Source organism: Varanus komodoensis, unplaced genomic scaffold (assembly GCF_004798865.1).
Source record: "Varanus komodoensis strain SLA01 unplaced genomic scaffold, ASM479886v1 scaffold2, whole genome shotgun sequence".
NCBI classification, from domain to species: Eukaryota; Metazoa; Chordata; class Lepidosauria; order Squamata; family Varanidae; genus Varanus; species Varanus komodoensis.
The window spans coordinates 50,938,640-50,963,335 of NW_025335568.1; the positions used below are offsets into that span (position 1 = coordinate 50,938,640).

The window sequence follows — 24,696 nt, forward strand, 5'->3', positions numbered from 1 at the left end:
CAATGTCCACAAATAAAGCCAGAATCATTCCCCGAGCCCCCATATTACTGATGCAGCAATGAAGCTGGCAGCTTGAAGAAGTTAATGCATAGGTCTGAACTAAGGATTTTCAGTTAAGTCTATTAGCTGCATTGCAACATAGGTCTTTTCTGCACTGAAAGATAGTATGACAGTATAGGGGATTTGAGATCCATTCTTCCAGGAAAAAATGAAAAACCTGTATTAGCCAAGGAATCAGCAATTTGGAGTTTTCTATCAATGCATGACAATTACAGAGTAGTACAGGTTATCTACATTGTCTAAAATATTTTGAAAGTATAGCTTGTAAATAATTTTGTCCAAATCACTTGAATGAAAACTTTAAAATGACATCTACAAAAAACTAACAAAGTTGGTACTATTGGCCACATAGGCTAAATTCTGGATGCTACTTTTTGTTATTAATCTTAAAAGCTGTTTTCTGAAAAAGAGGTTACTCACTGTTTCTCTGCTTGATTCAGGAAGATGTAAACCATCTGTGGACTGACTTATAGTTTCTTCTGCTATCAGCCTAGATGCACTGAAAACTTTTACTTTAGCTTTTGAGTTTTTTGAACTGCTGTTCAGAATACTGATGGCTGCTTCATTGTAGGCATCTATTTTTTCATTAGTGATCATTTTCCTGCTTTCACTCAACATGTCCTCATAAACTGGATCTGAATAGAAAAAATGTTGAGGTACTTGTTTTTAAGCAAAGCAGTAAATAAATATTCAACCTCTAGGATACATTGGTCACCTATGAAATGTTGCACTGAAATAAGCCAGATACAAATGTCTCCAGTTAGGGCATGTTAGCACAAAATTCACTGCAGAGGAAGTTAAGAGGTCTGGCAGGTCTGACTATGAAGCTAGTCCATATATTCATGTGACAACTCATTCATTCTTTATTGCATTTCTAAATCACACAAAAGCTAAAGATCTCTGGATGGTTCATAAAGATCAAAGCTCTAAAAATACTCTATTATAATAGGAAATTGATTACAAGATTATAAAAACAGAGTTAAACAATCAGTAAAAATATTGAGAATTATTAAAGCCTTGTCCGAAAAAGATGACAATGTTGGTGTCAGGCAAATCTTACTGAAGAGATCATCCCACAACTGGGGGAATGGCATTAAGAAGGCTCTCTTCCTTGTTGTCATCCTCTGAAGTTGGATGGCAAAGATCCTCCTCCTCTGAAGGAGAAGGATCATAGTGTATGGGTAGTGATATCAGGTAGGTGTTTTGCCAAGTATTTCAGTCCCAGCCATTTATCACTTCACAGGTCAAAACCAACACCCTGATTTGGCTCAGAAATATACAGGTAGGCAGTGCAAGCAAGGCCAGAATCAATGTTATATGATCAGACCTTCTAATCCCTGCTATCAATCTAGCCTCCACATATTGCATAAGCTACAGTTTCCAAACTGCATACAGAGTACCTTGTAGTAATCTAACCTGGAATTTGGACAAAAGCAAGACTACTTAAACCAAGTTATCCCTGAAAGGGGTTTAGTTCATCCACCACACAAAGCTGATAGAAGGCACTCTGTGTAACTGAGGCCCATCTGAACCTAAAGGTGGCTCCATGAAAACCCTATGAACTTGCTTCTTCAGTGGAAGTCCAATGCCATCCAGAACAGGTGAACATAGAAAAATATATATCTAACATATTTCTAACTACTAACAGCATATATCTGGACTCAGCTTCTGTTTACTGGCCCACAGCCTGTATCATTATTGCAGCTAGTCAAGAATGCACATCTACTACATTACCTGATAAAAAGGAAAAGTAGAGCTGCGTCTTGTCAGCATTCTGACAATAATTCCAAAACTCCTGATAATCCCACTGAATTGTTTCAAGCACATATTAAATACAGAGTGATCCAGGCTGTTGCCAACCTAGCCGGTAACCATAATTTTGGGGATATTTTTTCACGGGTAAGATCCACCAGCTTGGGAGTCCTACAGACTGCCAGTCAAATTTGTAGCATGGAGCCTTTCCAAACAGCTGATTTGCTGCAGTCTAGATAGTCAATCTCTTTCCAAAGAAGGAAAACATTGTAAACTTTTGTTCAGCCATTATGGATAAAAGCGTTTCTCTCCAGTGAGAATTGTGCTTTCCCACAAACTGAGAAATGAAGCACTAATCAATGACTCCAGCCATAATACCAAACTTCATCTGCTTTTGGAATTTATACTAGGAAAAAAGGCTGGTACTAATACTCAGATCTAGACTGGAACTGCAGCATTACATTGAAAATCTTCCTCAATGAACCAATTTAATTCACAAGTTTCAATAGTTAAGCTTACCTTGTAAGACCCAAAAGACATCACTGTTCTTTGCCAGTTTCTCCAGAAGAGGTGCAATTGATGTGATATTGATCTTATACTGTGTGAGTGCTTCGTTGCTGCCATTGTGAATTTTGATAGACCACTAAAGAGGTAAAACAATCATCATATGTATTTGTAGTCAACATAATCAAAATGATAAACTGTTATACACAAATTTTACTTACTGATTCACTAATCTGGGAAAATAAGTTCTAATACTTTATTAAAATATATCAAAAGAAAAGGTGCAGCAGATAAATATAGGCTGATACTGAACACTCTGAAATTAGATATAAGATATTACAAACTGCTATAGCTAAATGAGTTAATGCATTAAAAAGACAGTTACTACTTAATGAATGGTTAAAACTTGCAAAATATAATATTACAGAACTCCAAGAATGGGTTGTTTCCAGTGGTGTCATTCTGTTTGCACAAGCCTTCTACTACTTGTAGAAACCACATTTTATCCTTGCACAAGTAGCAAATCGGCACCTCCATTTAAACATTAGTGGTACCCAGGGTATATATCAAAGCTCTCTACAGATCAGGCTATGGAAATTTTCATTCATAAAGGAAACAGCAAGAACAAAGGTAGTGTTCCATGCCAGAGATGTCTACTCAGGGAAAAAAATGTTGCTCTTCAATCAGGAGCAGCAACAGAGAGAGGAAAAGGTATGCCTAGGGTAATTCAGATTGTCCAATGCCCAGTTACATACATAAATGCAACAGCAGAGACATCCTCTCTATATTGTTTGTAGGATTTTTAATCTCGGCATTTTGCTCAATTTTAATATATTTTAACTTTTATGTATATTGAATGTTTTAATTGTAGAAGTTTTTAATGTTGTGAGCTATCTTGAGTCCCATTCACTGGGAATAGGATATAAATATTATAACAACAAGAACATGTGGAATTTGAAAGAGGTGAACCAGGAGACAAGTGTCTTAATTTTCATTTGGCCATTGCAGTGACTAATATTTGAAGAACTTACCGTAGCAGCTCCTGCTACAATTATGTGAGGTTTTGGAGAAGAACCCTATAGGCACAGTGAAAGGCAGGTCAGTCTTCTCAATACAGTCAAAAAAAGGTATTAACAGTCAAATTTTCTAAATAACTTATTTTACTATTCACAAATTTTGGCTATGCGCACTTATTTATTTATTGTACATCTATACTGCCCCATACCCCACAGGTTCTCTGGGTGGTTTAAAAATTTAAAAGACCATATAAACAATCAATAACATATTTAAATAAGACAACAGCCAATGAAACCAATACAATGAGATCAATATCCCACAGCAACGATAATAAAATTGATACATAGCATAGCAGCAATAATAATAAAATATTAAAATTTCTATTAAAGTATATGAAAAATTAAAAGGTTATTGTATAAACCGATTAACCATCTGAAACCAAAAAAAGCTCCTGGGTACGATTCCATCTCAGCGGAAGTTATCCAAAACATAGATTGGTAGGTACCTGTTCTGGCATCCTTATTGACCTATATTGACAAACATGCTAAGGTTCCTGAGGATTTGGGCTTAACTTTGGTGGTTCTAATTTACTAAAAAGGACAGAGATCTACCCGCCAATTACTGCCCTATTAGCCCTTTTAGTATAGCTGGCAAACTTTACACTAGACACCTGTATTATAAGCTTCAGGACAGGGTTATAACCGAGAATATTTTGGCTGATGAGCAGGTAGGTTTCAGGGAAGGTAACTCAGTCATTGACCATGCACTAACCCTTCAACATCTGGTTGAGAAATATTCTTCTGGAGCACGATCTTTACGCTATGCAGCATACATTGACCTTTGATGTGCTTTTGACCTTATCTCCAAATACAAACTCTGGGAGAAACTGAACTCTTCTTCAATTGATAAAATACTACTTGTGCTTATATATAAATTATATGAGAATTCTTGGATGAATGTATACTGCAATGTCTAAGGACACTGCACTAAAGAAATTCCAGTCAAGAAGGGAGTGAGACAAGGATATATACTTTAGAACTATATATATATAGTTCTATGTTTTTTATATATATATATATATATATATATATATATATATATATATATAAATAAAAAACATAGCCCTAGTTAGGTTTTAAAAATGAGTGCAACCGAATGCTAGAACAGAAACTCTTTATGCTATACTGAAATTAAGCAGAACTAGGAATTTCTGAATATCATTACATTTGTATGGCACCCCAAAACCCGTAAGTCTCCCTGGCAGGCTTATAACAAGAAAATACATATTCCATTCAAAATCAAAAATATATTCAAGCAATACAGTCAAGCAATACAATATTTAAATGTAAGCAATGCAAAACAAAACTTAGTATAATGATAGAATATATAATGTCATAATAATATCAGCAATACATAATATCAGTAATCATAAGATACAGCTATAATTTCCCCCACACCCAGCCCAATTACCCATCAGTGCAGTTAGCTAAAGAAACAGCCACATAGCCCCTTGTGAGTTACAGCATGATTCAGCAGGTTAGCCTAAACTTGGTCTCTAAGGCCCCACCCAAGGCATACCCAGTGTTGCATGACTCCCTGCAAGTGGCTGGCTTCTCTAGGAGTGCCTCTTGCTTCCCCTGCCTCCTCAACAGTACTGCTGTTTCTTACACAAATGGTGATGTCAACCGAGGTCAAGGTGAAGAACAGGGGGAGAGTGCAAGTGGCCCCCATGCTGGTCTGTGGCAGTGGGAAGCAGCAGGCAACAGGGAAATACCTTCCTATTGGCTTATTGGAATATTTATTTCATTTTTATATTGCCCCCTAGCCAAAAAGGCTTTCTTGGTGGTTTACAAAGTTAAAACATATAAGCAAAGATTAAAATATCACAATAAAAGCAGTAAGAGCTAATAAGCAACAGTAACAAAAACAACCCCAAGACATCTAATCAAATTGATACACTGGTTCAGCCACAGCATCTAATTAAAACTACATCTTTAACTATTAAACTGTCTGGAAAATAATTTTTTTCACCTAGTGTCAAAAGGACAAAGAGCAGGTACCAGGGCAAACATCTCTAGGAAGCATATTCCAAAGATGGGCTGCCACAACTGAGAAGGCCCTTCTTCTAGTTGTCACACCCCTTGCTTCCCTGGGGAGGGGGCTCCCTGAGAAGGACCCCAAAGGATATTAATGTCTGAGTAGGTACATATGAGAAAAGGTGTTCCTTCAGAAAACCTAGCCCCAAGCCAGCAAGGGGGCCACCTGTCTTTTTGCCATGATGTAGGCTCAATAGTGAGTTCTAAACCATGCTTGGTCAGACTTAGCATAAATTCTCCTCCACCTGAGTTCTAGACATCTTCCTTCTTTGCTTCATTGTTCTCAGCTCAGGTATATACCAAGGATCTGAATGGGCTCTGTCTGAGGAAAGAGGGCACTTGAGAGCAATTGGGTCAACCACCTGAGTCATCTTTGTATTCCATAGAATGACGTAGTCTTCAACAGGAGCACCAACCATACCAGCTGGAAATATCCCCAGAGGTTTTCAGAGGTCTTCAGGATCCATTAGATTCTAGGGGTGGACCATTCTAACAGATCCCCCACATTTGCAGAGGGGAGAAGGGGCCATAAATCCAAGCCTCAAGAGGAAGTTATCTGACCATGACAAAGTAGTTGATATTTATCCCCCCCCCCGCCCCCACCAACTTGCAGATCACCATCTTCCTGCCCAGTTGAGAAAACCAGGTCAAGAGTGTGTCCTTTTACATGTGTTGAGCTGAGGACAGCCTGAAGGTTGTCATGGGAACCACGAAATCCTGAGCTGCCCTAGAAAGACAGCCTCAGCATGAAAGTTCAGGTCCAGCAGAACCACCATTCGCAAGGTCCTTAACCCCAGATCCAATACTACCTCAGCCAGCTCAGATCTTATTTTGGATTGACCTAGCATTCAGCAGCAACACCACCTAGCCCAAGAGCAAGCCAGTATGGCTGCCAGGAATCATACAGTTGGAGGACAAAACAGAAGAGGGGACAGCTTTCCCAGAAGAGGGTAATACACTGCCATAAAGCCAGTTTATCTGTTTAACTCACTCACTTCAGTCCAAGACTTGATACGTTGCTTCATAGAACCATTGACTTCTGGATACCACAGAAAATCCTAAAGGAAACAATGCAGATTAGCAAGTGTAAGGAATCTTGAAACTGCACATTGTAAGAAGCTACCTGTCTTCTCATTAGTTCACAAATGTTCTATTGGTTCATAAACCCAGGGTTAATTTCATTTGGTTGCTACAGAATATTATTCTCTGGACTGCTCAGGATAATATTTATTTGCCTCATTTTTAACAGTACTGAGGTTCTCAAGTATTACAAGTTCTCCAGGTGGCTTAAAAAAGAAATACTACACTTTAAAATGTAATACTAAAACAGTAAAAATACAAAACAACATAAAACTGTCACAAGTCAAAAACAGTTTAAAGTTAAAACTAAAAGACTAAAAGATCTGGAAAATAAAATGGTATTTTGCTTTGTGTCAAAATGAAACAAAAATGGATGGTACACCTTTCTAAGGAAGGCATTGCACTTGGGGAATAGGTGTTCACTAGGAGAAGACTACCTGAAGATTTCAACGTCTAAATAAATGCATGAGAGAGGCAGTGATTTAGTCACCCTTATTGCAATTCATGTAGTGGCTTATAGTTCAAAACCAGCACTCTGCAATGGATCTGAAAATGGAATGGGAAATTGTAAAGGTAGTGAAGCACTGCAGTGATACACTTATCTCAACCAGCCACAGTTAACTATCTCACAGCTTTATTCTGAACTAACTGATGTTCCCAGATCATCTTCAAAGACATTCCCTCATACAATGCACTGCAGTAATTCCAATGGGAAGTTACCATGATACAGATAACTGAACCAAGGCTATCCTGTTCAGGAAGGGCTATAATCAACATAGTAGCTTGAGCTGATAAAAGATTTCTGAGCCATGTAGTCCAGTTGTATCCCTAGCGGCTAAGCTAGATTAATGAGTGCTCCCAGACTGTGTACTTGATCCTAGTTTGAAATTCTAATGACTCGTGCTACCTGTTCCCTCAAATCTCCATGGCTGAACTATGTTGTAACTCAGTGATTTTCAGCCTTTCCACAGCTGGGGACTGGTGAAAACAGGAAAACCACCTCAGGGACGGCTGAGGCAGAAACAAAAAACACTAATACACTATTCTGTGTATTAGTTTCCAAATACAATACTAGGAAGGAAGGAAGGAAGGAAGGAAGGAAGGAAGGAAGGAAGGAAGGAGGTCCAAAATATCCAGAAACCGAGCAACAAAGAATGCCAACTAAAGAGCAAAATACCAAAATAGGTGCAGCATGGCTCCCAGCCACCTCTCACCAAACTATCTCTCCCCTCCCTGGCCCCCTAGGCAGCACCAACACACTCCCCGGAAATACAATGCCAACTGAGGTGGAGCACAACCAGGCCCCAATCCACCCCGTACTGGTCCACAGTGATCAGGATGCAGCCCCGCACAGATCAGCAAGAAATCTTCCATGAACTGGCGCTGGTCTGTGCACCGGGGGTTGTAAACCTCTGCTATAGCATATGCATTTCCCAAGCTAGAAAATGTGTTCAAGCTGAATGGGAACTAATATAGTTTACCGGCTAAGAAACTGAAATGTGAGCTGGAAACCCTTAATTCAAAAAGTGATCTAGGTTTTCTCTACCCGCTACTCTTGATTTTATACAAAAAGAGTGGGGAACTTCTTTGAGCCCAGAAGTTGAATATTGGACAAGCCCTCGGCAATGCATTCCAGTATGGCTAAGATCAAAGTCAAAGGAGTTGAGGTTGAAGGCAAAAGGGATGGGGCCCAAAATAACTTAAATATTATGTCTTACTGACATAAACTAAGCCTACCTGTAAAACAGCAAAATAGAAGGGAAACCCCTAAAGGGTTAGAGGCTGGGGGAAAGGAGCCTGGCCCATCTGGGGAACACAGGAAGTTGCACTGAAACCCCAGGAGGGCTAGATTTGGCCCATGGGCCTGAGGTTTCCCACCTATTGCAGGGTTGAAAATTAATTACTAAAAAAGACAGGATTCAAAATAGAACTCCCTTTATTACATTAAAATAAAAATGTTTATTATTAAATTAATTAATAATTAATGTAATTGCACATTTCCCCACAATATAATGCACTGGGAGGTACTTAACAATGTTCCAATTGAAACTGGTTATGGGAAAGTATCACCCAGAGGTCAAGATACAGGGGAAGCATGCTTTAAGTTAAAATTGATGAAAGGTTTTTAAATGGACAGAAAAAAATATTAATGAGGAGATTTAAATATATACTCCTAAAATATATTTAAGAGCAAAACTAAAAATTGCAGTGGTGTGCAGAACTAGCATTTGTGCATTCCTCAGCAAATGCAGAAAGCACATGAGTTAAAAATATACATGTGCTGTAGCTCTACGTGCCTTTTTACACACTTGGGAAAGCTGAATTCTCAGATTTCCTTAACATACATTCATGCATATTTTTCTTCTGCAATGTACATGTATGTTGAAGAAATTTTCGTACCATTACTTCGAGAAGCTACTGAACTGTGGTATAAGCTGGTTCAATCCTGCTGAAGGCCTCAATTATTTTCAATTATAGAAAATTCAATCATTTTTGTTAATTTATATTATTTTTAGCTGTATGCATCTGCAGCACTTAGTTCTTTCAAATCTTCAAAGCATTTAATTTTGCAGTCTTCCTGATACCAAAAAATACAAAGATGACTACAAGCTTTCCACGGTTATGCATGAATATGTAGTTGCCCCCCACCACTACAACCTTCATTAACTTGCTTTCTTCATAGCACTTAGAAGAAAATTAGATATCTTACCACTTTAAGTGAAGAAGACTTATCTTCAAAAGGAATATTTCCATGCTATCAAAATAAGAAATACAAATTATAAATTTCCAAAAATTCTCACACACACACACCAAACACATAATATATCCTAAAAAATGTATATTTTTAGTCCCACTTATTTTTAAAACGCTAAAATGCAACTGTGCGGGACAGAGCAGAAATCAGTAGCAGACCCATGGCACAGATGGAGGCATCTTAAACTTTACCACAATCATCCACCACCCCCCTCCCCTAAAAATCACTACTACATACACTCAAACACACATCCTTGAATCTTTTTATCAGAAAAAAAGCCACCACTGGTCCCATGGGAGGACTCCTCTCTGGCAAAGACAGCAGCAGAAGATGGGGGGAGGTATAAAGTTTTCATCTAGAGCTGCACTACAAAGGTATTACAAACCCCTTTTCACTCATTTTGGTTTCATAACTCACCAAGGCCCCCTGTACCTGCTATATGAAGAAAAAAAGCCTCGTTGACACATAAAACCAAAAGTGTAATTTGGCCCTCAGAAAACTTTCATGCAATTTCATGTATATTTCAGTATTTCTCCAGCTAAGCACAGTCTTCTTTCAATAATATAGCAGTGAACATTGCTAGAATGTTACACTCAAGGGCCAGTCCTCGTAAGCAAGTGCCATTCATACTTAAGAGTACTTGCAACTTCAATTGGTACATTTCTCTCTGACTTCTTAGTTCTCTTTCTGCAGCTACCACTTTCAGTGTGCTAGTTCAGATATCACATCCCTGATCCAACTAACAATGCACTGATGCCTCTCTCTTTTCACCTGCTTTTGTTCACACATCTTAATACAAAATATAATGGTAAATGATTATTTAAATGCATCAGGATGTCTTAGCTAGGAAACTGTGTTTCCACTGCAAACCATGATCAAATCATGGTAATTCTGGTTTGTGGGGAATTTTCCATCCAGGACAAGAACAAGCAGAAACAGTGAGGGACCACATGGACACTCAACAGATCCCAAATCCAATAAACAATGCTGTGTGGGATTGCGAATATGATGTCTGAACTGTGCCCGAAAAATGCTATTCTATGGTCCAGTTCTCTATTTATCTCTTTCACAGAAATACTTTTATAACCATACTTAGAAAGAACATAGCTTCCCTGTAATACCAATAAAAAAGAACACTGAGAATGAAAATAATGAAAATCATACCTTGTTTCCCTCCTCCTTAATTTGAGGGTTTATGAGTTTTACAAATGAGTAAAAGAGCTGACGAATCCTAGAGTCACCTATAAATGCAATATGTTTGTCTTCAAGGCATTTTTTGGCTTCACTGTAAAAACAAATATTAATATTAATTTGCAAGAATGACAGAACAAGAGTAATCCACACAAATCTGTAACGGTATGGAATATTCCTAACATGCTAACTCAACAGTCACACCAGAAGTAGAGTACACCAATTTATTGCACAATAAGTAAATAAATATAATAAAAATAAACCCATATATCTGCCCAAACCTAGATAATTAATAAGAAAAGAAGAATTTTGTTTCCATATTAAGTTATATACAGTTCTACCATCTTTACATTCAATTAACTAATAAAGCATCATATATAGTTGTTATAGATTAGAAAACAAAAGTGAACTGAAACATTAGTAGCTTGTGCTGGGGCTCCAACACAACCTAAACAAGTAGAGTTTAATGAGGTAACAAAACAAATGTAAGCTACACTGAAATGGAGGGCCTGCTCAGGCTCTCTCCTTTTTGGTATATCCATCCCACAAGATAATGGCAACGGTGTGACTTAGGATAAAGTAAGAAGCTGCTTTACCTGATAGCTAGTTGACAATAAAGCCTGTGATCAAAAATGACAGAAGTGGGAGATGTGTTTTACCACTTCACTTTCTCTTTTAATGCCTTAATGCCAGCAGAGTATAGAAGCATGCTCTCCAACAACTGTCTTAATGCAGCATTGCATATCTTATGCACCAAGGGTGAGGAAGAAATAGCCACTGAATTAAGTGAGCAGGACTGGTCTGAATACTTTTCCAACACTAACTTAGAGAACAAGACTGCAGCCCCTAGACAGCACTGGGGAGACAGGGGATCCAGGATAGTTCAGATTTCCAATGCTGGAGTCCACAACAGTACTTTGGCCTCAGAGCTGGGAACTGGAGCTCTGATCTTAGTCCCTTGTCCCCTTGCAGCCAGCACAAACAGAACCACATCGGCTGCTCTCTGAGACTGGAAAAGCAACCTTAGAGAGGGTAAAGGGGCTGTTCGGGTGGGGGGAGGATACTGGGGAGGCCAGGATATGAGATACCCTGTAGCTCTAGCCCCCTTTTCTCCTCTTGCAAAACCAGACAGCCAAAAATGACTGTGTAAAAAATTCAAAGTGGAAGAGCAAGGAGGTGAAGACACCCTCCATGACTTCTTCCCGAATTCAGAGGCTCTTTCTCATCTCAGCTGAACTGCATTCTTAAACATTATTCTACAGTTAAGCTACCAACTAAAAATATTCTAGTTCTTCATATTAAGCAAGGTATCTTAACTATTCATTTTTACTTCTAATAAATGGAAACTACTAAAAAAGACTATACAATCATACACAGTCAACCCAAAACACATGCTGCCATTCTATGCCCCCTGAATTTCATAGTAACAATGTAAAGGTATAAAGACAGACTGTTAAGTTCTAGTCCAGAAGGAAATTGGATCACCCAAAAGGCATCAGCACCTGTATATAAGAGAAGTTAGAAGAGTATCTTACCTTGGTTTATATCTGTGCATCATACAGCTGTGAGGCTGCCATACTTTCTCGCCAAGAAATCTTCCACTAGAAAGAAGGTACTCACAACTTTCATCACCTAAAAAAATAAAAGAAAAAAGAACTGATACTGGAATCCAACTTTTAAACATACATTAGCACCACACCAATTTGCTACCAGGTAGGAAATGGCCAATGCTTGATTTTAATGTAAAAATACTTGGGAAACCCAAAGTGCCCATTATGATTCCTACTGTAATGTCTAACTATATAGCAGCAAGGACTGCAAATATTTTTGCTAATGTGTATTTTAAAATAAAATACACTGGTTTCCATTCTGCTTGGCCCACATACATACACAATACAGGACTTCTTGCTACATCTTGACTGAGATAAGAAGTAGGGGGCCAAGATCAAGAATAGTTACTTCTAAAAGTGTACTTTTGTCATTTGTGTTGTCAATTGCTTGTGTGGTCTGGTTCTGCTGGAGAAGAAAGAATACCTGGTTTGCAAGCTGCACATTAGGGAATTTTAGGGACTCTGAGAGACCATCAATGGCAGGGAGCCCCTAACCATACATGCCTCTTTGTTCTGCCCTACTTATACTTGAGGATGTACAAACAGATTTATCTTGACTTAAGGTGATTTGTTACAGGAAGTTCGCTAGCCCCTGCTCTCGATTCCTGGAGGAAATCTGCATGCATCTAAGGTAAAGAAGCAAATTTCCAGTCCATTGTGACAAGCACTACCAGGAGTCTTTTGGTGATTTGGGGGGGGGGGGTTGTTTTGGTCTTTAAAGTACCTCAGTTATTGTCACCACACAGTATAGAGTTTATTTCACAATGCTATATATTTTCCTTTTTTCCAGTTCAAAAACAAGCTATACAAAATTTAATCAGGACACACGCTTATTATAGTCTAAGCACACAGTTTGATAACTAGAACTAACTGCTTTCAAAGCAAACACAGAATTGCAATGAAATGCAAATACTATTTTCACTTAGGTTCAAAGCAGCCAGGAAGGCACTGCTCAGGAAATCTTAACAGAAATGCAGAGTGATATTACTTCTCTGCCCTGTGCTGTGCGGTTTGAAGAAAAGTTCACTTTACAAAATTAACAAATGGCATTTACCAAGCAACCAGAAGAAACAAAAGCAGATCCAACAAGTCTGGTGTGTTGCCCTGCTCTGGGCCTGCTTCTAAACTAACTGAAAACTAATAGTGTAAGAAAATATATCTGGTATAGGATTGGTTTCCATAACAGCTGTTATCCAGTAAAGAGGCCTAATTATGACTCAACTCATACAATAGGGACTGAATGATGGACTCTTAGGTGCTGGTCCAGAAGGATCTAGGATCACATAAAAGGCATCAGTACCTAATATGCAGATTTGCGCCCTGGATGTGCTCTAGGATTTTGGTTTCAAAACATGATGTTAGTTTCTGCAGCTTTTGAGAGCACCATAAATGCCAACATCTATTTCAGGAGATACAGACTAATTATGTTATTTTTTCTTTGAATAACAAAATGCATTTGGGAGTGCTGTTTATCAAAGCAGTCATCTATGTAAGACAAATGCTTCTTAAGTTAGGACTCTGATTTCTGTAAGTAGAGCTTGTTAATAAATGAAGGAAAAATGAAATTTTCTGAATGTGAAATACCTGGAGTCATATAACTTTTTAGTTCTAACAATTCTGCTTTAACTAAAAATAGGCAAAGTGCTCTTAAGTTCCAAAAATTATCCAGCTATCTAATATTAACTGCACCTACTCTTTCAGCATTATCAGCTTCCCTCAAGCTTCCCTCAAGGAACCTCTTCTTCCTCCTTAAGTTAGCATTCTCAGGGTTGGTGTCAGACTAAATTAGTCACTGATCTCCATGGGGCTAAAACAGGATCCAACTTACATATGCGATTTGAGTCTGAAGTATTTAGAAAATATACATGATTCCCGTAGCTGGTGCCCTATAATAAAACTTTAGCTTTAGTTTATTACTATACAGATTTTGAACAGAACTGAAGTGCTAGTGTACCTAAACAGCCTTTAGTCCTTCCTTAACTATCACCTAGCAGCAGCTGTTCCATTTGAGTGCAGAGTGTGAGGTAGCTACAGTATGTGCCCTCCTTTACAGAGAACAGTCCTCTATTTATAGGTCTGTTGAGTCCAGTTTTAAAACAAAGAACTATAAAAAGAGTATGCACGGGCCTTGATTTTGCCCATCAACCATTAATATCTGGACAGTAGAATAAGCAGGCCCTTAGGTCAGTTTTCTTGACTATGGAAAGATAAATTGTATTTCTGTATAAGTTATGATTTCCAAATCTGCAGCTAGACATATACATCAGTGCATGCACATATTAAGAAGGTATGTTATCTTTTGTCCCCCCTCCCTCTGGATAATGCATAAGTGATCTTTGGGGAGTGAATAACTGCTGACCTACCACCACCTTTTAGCTTCTCCATCCCTGAAAAGTTTCCAAATCAGCTGGTTAAGTACTCTAACTTTAAGAGCTGGTAATAACCCTTTTTCTGCCTCCCTTTTTCTTTGTATATTCTTTTCTCTAGTGAGAACTGCTGTGCTTCTATTAATCTGCAAGCCACTATGGGAGCCTTTCTGGCTGTAGAGTGGGGTAAAAATGGTTTAAATAAATATATTCTAGATAAATTTATTTTAACATGGAAAAGATAAACAATTTGGAAAGCTTGCTAAAAATAGAATTTGATGTAAACTTGTTTTGATCAGAAAAACATCTGGGACTCTACATTCTACGAATTCTGCCCGCCTACACAAGGAAATGTCACTTGATCTAAGGAGCTGCTGAATGTTTTAAGGTGCTTTTAATCTAGTTATCAGTCCTGCAACAGCATAAACTTCAATAAAATAAACAGGCAAAATGTGTTTGTACTAGTTTGAAAGTTATTTACATAGGTTTGTTCAGTTGATAAACCCCTTTTGGTCAAGTTTGCATAACACCATAGTTTAAAGTGTAGTTGCCATTTACAAAAGATAGCTTGAATCTAGACATTCTGAGATAACAGCACTTTTAAACTTTAACTGTTATTGTTTGGCATGGAAGAAATGGAAGGCTAAGGCTGCAAATACCTGGGAACTTTCACTGAACTAGCTCTGAGTATATATGCTCAGGACTGCACTGTCACTAGATATTGTTAGATTCCTCAGAAATTATTATTTTCAAGAAAATGAACTATCAACTGGCAAAGATAACTGATAAAATGATACAAAGAATTATGTTTACATGTAACCAGCCCGAATGGATGCAATTCTGCCCAAACTAAAAAATATTACTTAGGGAAGGCCCCACATTTGTAAGATACAGCACAGAACCTCTGCTTTACAGGTGATTATCCTGCCAGGTTCAACTCATATTTGAGAATGTAGAGAACTAAAATCAACCATAGTCCGGGGAAGCTCTCCCTCTCAAAGTCATTGAGGCATCCATGCCCCTAACAGAATGTGCCAGGGTGCCTTTGGGTACTACCAGGCCACTAGGCATATAGATTAGCATGATGCCATCTAGTATGCAGCTATCTAGCCAGGGAGTTCATAGAGACTTTCTGTAGAGAAAATGACCTGGAGATTAGTAGGGAGCTATATCAGCAATAGGGCTTATGCTACCCATAGGGCCTGGTCAGAGGGGGACCAGTTAAAATAAAACTTAACTTCTCAACGGGCAGCCAGAGTGTGCCGCCTTCTTTCCTGAGGGAAAGATGGTTTTGAACATCAAGGAAGACCATTCTTGAGCCCTGAGTGGGGGTGGGGGTAAACTAAACCTGGGAAGAAGGAAAGGTTGGGTAACCACCTTATCCTTGTGAGACCCATATGGCTTTGTCAGAAGGGAGGCCCCTAATTCCAAACCCTTCAGGCTAAGATGATGGCAACAAGGACACTGTTGAAGGATAGCACCGAGGCAGAGGTACAGTATATCACAGAAGTGAGTGCATCCCTCACATTTTGTAAATATTTTATTATACCTTTTCATGTGACAAGCCTGACGAAATGACACTTTGCTACAATGTAAAGTAGTGAGTTTACAGCTTGTATAACAGTGTAAATTTGCTGTCCCCTCAAAATAACTCAATACACAGTCATTAATATCTAAACCGCTGGCAACAAAAGTGAGTACACCCCTAAGTGAAATTGTCCAAATTGGGCATTATTAGCCATTTTCCCTCCCTGGTGTCATGTGACTTGTTAGTGTTACAAGGTCTCAGGTGTGAATGGGGAGCAGGTGTGTTAAATTTGGTGTTATCGCTCTCACTCTCTCATACTGGTCACTGGAAGTTGAACATGGCACCTCATGGCAAAGTATCTCTGAGGATCTGAAAAAAAGAATTATTGCTCTACATAAAGATGGCCTAGGCTATAAGAAGATTACCAAGACCCTGAAACTGAGCTGCAGCACAGTGGCCAAGACCATACAGCGGTTTAACAGGACAGGTTCCACTCAGAACAGGCCTCGCCATGGTCGACCAAAGAAGTTGAGTGCACGTGCTCAGTGTCATATCCAGAGGTTGGCTTTGGGAAATAGTGTGGCTTTGGGAGAGCCAGTGTGGTGTAGTGGTTAAGAACATGGGACTGGGACTCGGGCGATCTGGGTTCTAGTCCCTACTCAGCCATGGAGCCAACTGGGTGACTTTGGGCCAGCCACAGACTCTCAGCCCAACCTAACTCACAGGATTGTTGTTGTGGGGATAAGATGGAGGAGGAGAATGATGTAAGCTGCCTTGAGACCTTTGTAGGAAAAAGGCAGGATATAAATCAATCAATCAATCAATCAATCAATAAAATAGACATATGAGTGCTGCCAGCATTGTTGCAGAGGGGTTGAAGGGGTGGTGGGTCAGCCTGTCAGTGCTCGGACCATGCGCCGCACACTGCATCAAACTGGTCTGCAGGGCTGTCGTTCCAAAAGGAAGCCTCTTCTAAAGATGATGCACAAGAAAGTCCGCAAACAGTTTGCTGAAGACAAGCAGACAAAGGACATGGATTAGTAGAACCATGTCCTGTGGTCTGATGAGACCAAGATAAACTTATTTGCTTCAGATAGTGTTAAGCATGTGTGGCGACAACTAGGTATGGAGTACAAAGACAAGTGTGTCTTACCTACAGTCAAGCATGGTGGTGGGAGTGTCATGGTCTGGGGCTGCATGAGTGCTGCCGGCACTGGGGAGCTACAGTTCATTGAGAGAACCATGAATGCCAACATGTACTGTGACATACTGAAGCAAAGCACGATCCCTTCCCTTCGGAGACTGGGCTGCAGGGCAGTATTCCAACATGATACTGACCCCAAACACATCTCCAAGACGACCACTGCCTTGCTAAAGAAGCTGAGGGTAAAGGTGATGGACTGGCCAAGCATGTCTCCAGACCCAAACGCTGTTGAGCATCTGTGGGGCATCCTGAAACGGAAGGTGGAAGAGTGCAAGGTCTCTAACATCCACCAGCTCTGTGATGTCGTCATGAAGGAGTGGAAGAGGACTCCAGTGGCAACCTGTGAAGCTCTGGTGAACTCCATGCTCAAGAGGATTAAGGCAGTGCTGGAAAATAATGGTGGCCACACAAAATATTGACACTTTGGGCCCAATTTGGATAGTTTAACTTAGGGGTGTACTCACTTTTGTTGCCAGTGGTTTAGACATTAATGGCTGCGTGTTATTTTAAGGGGACAGCAAATTTACAGTGTTATACAAGCTGTATACTCACTACTTTACATTGTAGCAAAGTGTCATTTCTTCAGGGTTGTCACATGAAAAGATATAATAAAATATTTACAAAATGTGATGGGTGTACTTACTTCTGCGATATACTTTATTTGAGCGGAGCCTGGGTCAGGGCTGTGGGCTCTTTATTTAGGCACTTGAGGGGAACCTAGAGGCAGGTGATGGACTGATTAATGAGGTTATTATGCAAATGGATGTCCAGGGAAGTGCCATTTCCCCCCTGGATAGAATCCTGGGATGTGGCCTTCCTCCTGAAGGTGCAGGGCCTAAGCCTGACTGACAGGTCTGTTTGGAGGAACTCTGGAATGCCTGGAACATCTGAGACTGGAGGGTCTCTGTCCAAAGGTTGAGATTTTGACAGAAATACCCACCATCTACAGTCATGCACTCTGTTGGTGGACATCCTCCTGAGGACTAGGAGCACTGAAATTACTCTGGCGGAGAAGCCTGTCCAATGAAGAGCCCTCACTCAGCCTCCAAGGGGTTAACTTCAGAAAGCCCAATTCCTGATGTTAATTCCTGACCAAGAAGATCCTGGTGAGCCAAGAGGGTAATTGGAGACTGTCAGGTTCCTCAGGATTCTGAACAGGCTGGCCAGTTTGCAAACATGAGGATCCCTTGAGCACTCTGGTCTCCTTTTTGGAGCACCTCTGCAATAAGGGGTAAAATTGAAAGACATAGAGATGGCCTTAGGGCCACCTTCCAGTTAGGGCATCTAATAATTGGCTCCCCTGTTTGGCAGCAGGTGACAGATCTGTGAAGTTTCAAGTTGGGCAGTGTGGTAAGACGTGGAGCTAGGGGAGACAAATTGACAGGTGGGTACCTTGAGGCCTCTGGGTGTAGGGACCACCCCCCCACCCCAGGAGGTCTTGAGGAGCCAGGAAGACTTGAACCTTTAAGGCAGGGGTGTCCAACCCACAGCTCGTGGGTTGTATGCAGCCCAGGATGGCTATAAATGCAGCCCAACACAAAATCATAAATGTACTTAAAACATTATGATTTTTTGTGATTTTTTTTGTAACTTGATTGCACAGTTCTCAAGTATGAAATCTGTAGATGACAACATTGTTTTGCAATGTCACATAAAATAATTGTACATATGCTATTTGTATGCATGCATGGCTTCAGTTTTATGGTGGTGTGCAGCTTCCAGTATGTTATCCTCCAAGCGCAGACAGTCAAATTGACACCATCACACATTGCATGTGCTTGTGGTGACATGGCAAGTGAAACGCAGCCATTATCAATAATATTTTAACCTACCACTGCAAACATTTTTATACACTTTGACACACTGGCTAAACACAGTCCCTGTGAACAGCAAAAAATATGCAGCCTTTCTTTTCAATTTGATACAAGAGTTTGAAAACAGATTTTAAGATTTCCGGGAAAATAATCACTTTTCTGGTATATCTGCGACTCCCTTTTCAGTTGACATAATTATGTTACCTGCCAATTTTCAAATGGAATGCGCAGAGCTGCAATCTGACATTTAACGTAAAAAATTGATCATGGACTTTTATAGGTCCTATTTTCTCAGAGACAAATATCCCTAGCTTCACAATCACACCTTATTTATGTCTTAATTTTTTGGCAGCACGTACATTTGTGAGCAACTATTTTCCGGAATGAAGCACACTAAGAGTAAAATTAGAACCAAAATATCTGATGAGCACCTTGAGAACTAACTGAGACTTGCAACTACTTCCATCGAACCAGATACTGACGCATTAGTTTCTCAAATACAATGTCAAATATCCCACTAGTTTTATGTTGCTCTTTTTTCACTTTTATAATAAAAATATTATTAATATTTTTATTGTATAATTTGGGTCTTGCTGTGAGCCACCCTGAGGCTTTGTTGCTATGGGGGCGGCATAGAAATGTTTTAAATAAATAAATATTACTTAATTATGTTCATTTTCTATATTAGTGATTACAAACTTGGGACCTACTCGATGATTTTTTAAAAGACTCTCCGACCAGGGTGCCACATAATTAGGGAAAGGACTTTTTTGCTTATCTGTGGTGGTAGATATAATGAAAATTATGCACACACACCTTTTGCTTATCAGCTTTCGTTAGTGTTTGTGTATTTAATGTGTGACCCAAGACAGGTTTTCTTCTTCCAATGTGGCCCAGAGAAGCCAAAAGGTTGGACACTGCTGCTTTCTTCACTGCAGAGCTCAGCCCACTAAGATACAGAAGCTTCCAGGCCCAACAGAACCTCATGGTCTCCTCCCAGAGGGCCTTGGTACAAGTTCATTCTTGCCTGAGCATTTGCCTTGGAAGAGTGCTGCCCACCAGGTCTTTCTTAGGTGAGAGAAGGCAAATCACTGAGATTCTACCTTGGCCAAGTTTCCTTAGGTTGTTGGCTCTGGAAGACTGTCCTCCACCAGTGAAGCAGGAGACCATTGTCAGAGGAATACAGTCTGGATTCAAAATGGGAGCCTCCCCCTGCACACACAAAGCATGCCAGTTGTGGCCACTGGTATAAGGAGTAGGATTAACTCCCTTATAAGAATTGCTGGACTGTGGATAAATGTAATTTCTGTCTAAAACCTTAGACAGAAGGGCTGCCTGGGGGAACCTTGTCCACTGATGCAGTTCCAGTGTAAGATATCAGGCCCATAAACTTTGCCAGGACCTGGGGGTACACCCTCCCTTTGGAGTGTATATATGAAGCCAGTGAGTCACTGAGGACTGCCTGGCTGAAGAGAGCATCATTACATTCTTGAGAATATCTAGAACCACCCCCAGAGGAACCAGCAACTCGATCAGGAAAGGTGACTCTTCTTGTTGTTGACTAGAAATTTTAGGTTCCAGGTAAAAGTCATGGTGCCATTCATGTCCTGGGGACTGTATATCTGCAAAAAATAGCCAAGCAGAATGCCGTTCAGGTACAGGTAATCTGGACCCCCTTGATCCATAGGAAAGACACTGGGGACCTGATCCAATAATGAGAGCCAGAATGCAAGAGCCAGGAGTGGGCGAATTGAATGAAGATGTGAGATGTGCTTGAGGCCATGAGCCATCATTAATGGATCTGAGAGTATCCATTCTGACATCCTGCCTCTTCAGGCAGTGCTTTACTTTTTGCAGGTAGAATCTGGTATATGGTGGACCCACTGCCCTATTTCAAGGCAGTGAAAACCAAGAAGGTTTTCTTTCTGTTTGTAGAACCTTCTCTATGGGCCAAATCTGTAACAAATAATAAAGAACTCCCAGGTGCTTGTACGGACTTCTGAGGAGACAAGTCTTGCAGGTTCTGTCTCTTGGAATCTTTCTGAGCTCCAAGAAAGATCTGTCCTGCATTGCCTCAACAGCAACACAGTTTATTTATTTATTATTGGTTTACCTAGGATAACTTGGCTTCCTTTCTTAAAATGTTTGACACTGACTTTTTCTTTTCCTTAGTTTCCACCAGGATTTTCACCAATGCCTACCAAATGGGAATTTGCCTGTGAAGGGAATGACTGCGAGGGCAGATTTGGACTTGGCATCCACAGCCTAGTTATGATGTCACATGTTCCTCCTCACACCCTGGATGATAGAAACCTAGCCCCTGCCCAGGTTCTTCGGTGATCAACTGGAAGGAATGGTGCTGCTGAGGCCATTTCCTGGGTCTCTTTGTTCAATGAATGGCTCTGAGGTATGGCTTTAGCCTCTATGGAGATCACTCATGTCATTATGATGAGAGATACAGTTTAGTCATAGGTGGGTACAGCATGAAAGCATCTGTGAAGTGCTATTTTGTTCACCTGTCATGTTGTTCTGAAAGAAGTTTATGGCATGCAGCATTAAGGAGGAACTTGGAAGAGAGGGTTAACACCAAGTAGACTATTCCCAGAACTAGCAGGTTCTACTTGACATCGATCCATGGATGGAAATTTGTGATGGAGTTATGAGAAGATATAGGGTTGGCCATGGCTAGCTGGGGAACGCTGGGACCTTTTCCAATTTAAGCACATATAAGATTGTGCCTGAAAGGACCTAATAATATCATCCACATCATTCATTATCTGCTGTTCTTCCAACATGATATATGCTTCTAATGTACCTGCCAGCAATATCCTCCTGTGTCTTGCAAAGGGTAAACAAATAAATCAATATGCAAAATAGATGGATACAAATCCAGAACAAAAACTTGTGAAAGAAACTTCAACTCCCCAAGATTCTCTCTCCATGCCTTTAAGTGGGCATTCTAGAACAAAGGAACTTCAAAGACAGATTCCAGCATGACACTACTGATTTACAATTTATCAAAAAGTTAAATTCTAGTTGGCTGAATTCCAGTATTTGTTTTTATTCCATATAAGCATGTCAGCTAGAATGCTTGTGTTACCATCATCATTGACTAAAACTGCAAATGGTCACTGTAGTTATTTTGCATAGTTTTCAATTTTAACATAAATTTCACGAAGTGTATTTTTTCCATTTCATTTCCTTCTGACTTTAATGTCTACATTATTTTCTGTTCACCTCACCTGCTAACTGAGGATAAGACCTCATATAGCTGATGAAATAGGCACTCTAATCCATGAACGCTTATGCCAAAATAAACTTGGTCTCTTATGGTGTTACAGGAGTGTTTGTGTCTTTTAAGAACTGAAGAAAGACATTGTATAGGTCAGAATAATTTCTAGTCCCCAAATTTTGCTCAAGTAGGTTGACTAATAAGGCATACTGTAAATATTTATTTATGGCATTTCTATCACATCATATACAAAAGTCTCATGGTGGCGAATAATGAGGAAAGCATTGCTTTCAAGAGTGTACAGTGACTTCTGTGCTTAAGTGAAAAACATATGTGGAGCTAAAAGGATCACAGAGGGAAAAAAACAGGAACAAGGAATATTAGGTTGCACATAGGGAAAAGCACAAGGTTTCTCTGTTTTCCCATACTCCCGCCTTGCACTGAAAAACACCTGAAAGTTCCTGTGATCGTAAGACTATTGTTCAAAACCCATATGGTCTCTATTAAATCTTTTTTTAGGCAGTCGGTAGTCTAATGCCTAGAGGATTGGTTTAGAATGCATTTTAACTCAGATACAGTCTCATTTCTCAAACATTACACTCACTGGATGACGTCATCAAGACACTTCAAGAACTAACCTGTTTCTACAGAGAGGAAGGGAAAGCTACAAAAGTAGCAAATACAATAAAGGGGTGCTAGGAACTTCATTCAGATCTTGTGGCTCAGATGAAGGGATTGTGTAGGAAGACTTGCCCTTATCTCTGCCCTCACTTTTGTTCTGGAAAACAAACATTTACAGTGCCAATAATAGTGCCAATAATAGTGGTTGTATTAATAAGGAGAGTGATTGATTCTAACCTTTTAATCTGGTTTAAGTTCTCAAAGCCATGCTTTTAAAACACTAGCACAAGGTCTGGCCTTTTTCCTTTCTTTCCCCAGGATCTGCCTAGCTGTCAGGTTCCACGATTACAATTCCCCCTCCCCCCCCCCCGCGCCCCGCCAACCGCATCATTCAGTTTTAATTAGCTCGCACAGCCCTCGAGGGCTGGAAAGTAAATTGTAACGCTGTATCCGCTACAGACTCCTACGTGGATAATGAATAAACACACAGAGAGACGTGGTTCTCTTGCACATCAATTGCTTAATTTAGGAAGATAAGCATGAGCTTCTCTCAACTGCAGAGGCGAACCTATGGTAGTGGGCGGGGCTTTTTCGTTTGTTCTCAATCACAGGTGGCTGCCTTCAAGAGCCACGAGAGGCGAACATGGCGAGGGGCAGGATGTGCATACAGTGAGTGGCCAAACTGAGCAGGTGTCAACCAGGCAGCCTCTTCTCCCTAATAACCGGCGGCGGCGCCACCGCAAGGGAGGAAGCCCCGGCCCGGGAGCTGGACCAAAACACATGGAGGGAGGACGACGGGCTCGCCCCCATGTCACTGCTGCCCTCAGAGCCCGCGGTAGCGCCGCGCGCCCCTTCCTCCAAGGAAGCGCTTGCCACAACTATGCCAGCGACAAGCGCGCCGGTCCCCGGAGGAGAGGCACAGGCTGCTCTCGGGGCAACCCACGTCCCTTCTGTTATTCCTCGGCTATCAGACCGCAAGTCCCCTTCCAGCTGTTCTGTCCTAGTCAGGCCGGGGCGGGAATTCCCATGGTTCCCCCACGCGCGCGCATCAAGACCGCCCTGCCGTCCACGGGCCGTGCCGCCGCCCCTTCCTCACCTTGGTACCTACGAGAGACGGCGTGGCAGACGGCGAGCAGGAGGACAGCACCCAGCGCCAGCGCTTTGGCGCTCCTCACGCTGAAGTAGTGGTTGATTTCCCGCTTGCCCAAGGTGTAGGCCAGGGCCGCCATCTTGGCTCCTCCATGACAACAGTGCACGAAAGACCGGGCGGGCGCACTTGGGCAGCACTGGGTCCCCAGAGGGGACGGCGAAACGGAAAGGAGCCGCCGCCGCCGCCACCAGCGCAGGGCAGAGAAGGCCGACAGCACCGCCGCGGCTGCGGGCGAGTCGCCGCCTCTGCCTCCCTCGGCCTCCTCTGCGTCGTCTCCCTCCGCCTCAGTCAGCAGCAGCGCGACCCCCTCCCCTTCCTCCTCGTCCGGCCGTCGTCGCTTCACCTCAGCAGCCGGGAAAGTGCCCGCCTTTTCGTCAGTCCCCGGCGGGGTCGGCGGCAGCTGTGCGCGAGGGCCGTCCGCGCCCCTCTCACGCGGCGGCGACTGACCCGCTGCCGCCTCTCGCGGCGCCCCTCCGCCGAGCCCCTCCTCCGCCGCAGACATGCGGGAGTGCGCGGCTCGTCGTTCACACGCAAGCGGAGCTGACCCGCGACTGGGTCTAAAGGGAGGATGTGGGGGAGAGCAAGAGAGAGCAATGAAACTTGCAGGACGGATGCAAGCCCTTTAGGATAGCCCCGCTCCTATAAGAAAGGGTTTCTCGTTTCCTCGTTTATGTTTAACCCGAGAACCGCTTCCTCCTCATTCTCGCTAACCAGCT

The 24,696-nt window shown here is 41.3% G+C and overlaps 1 protein-coding gene across 1 annotated transcript in view; it reads right to left on the minus strand.

Moving 5' to 3' along the window:
• Positions 1-24,477, minus strand: part of CASD1 (CAS1 domain containing 1) — a 42,670-nt gene extending 18,193 nt beyond the window's left edge. The window contains exons 1-8 of the mRNA XM_044428804.1: positions 23,927-24,477; positions 11,991-12,087; positions 10,429-10,549; positions 9,220-9,264; positions 6,425-6,487; positions 3,348-3,392; positions 2,332-2,455; positions 481-695 (exon numbers count right to left, since the gene is read on the minus strand). Of these exons, the coding sequence (XP_044284739.1) occupies positions 481-695; positions 2,332-2,455; positions 3,348-3,392; positions 6,425-6,487; positions 9,220-9,264; positions 10,429-10,549; positions 11,991-12,087; positions 23,927-24,059 (843 nt within the window). The 5' untranslated portion in view covers positions 24,060-24,477. The remainder of the gene's footprint in view (positions 1-480; positions 696-2,331; positions 2,456-3,347; positions 3,393-6,424; positions 6,488-9,219; positions 9,265-10,428; positions 10,550-11,990; positions 12,088-23,926) is intronic.
• Between the last annotated feature and the right edge of the window lie 219 nt (positions 24,478-24,696).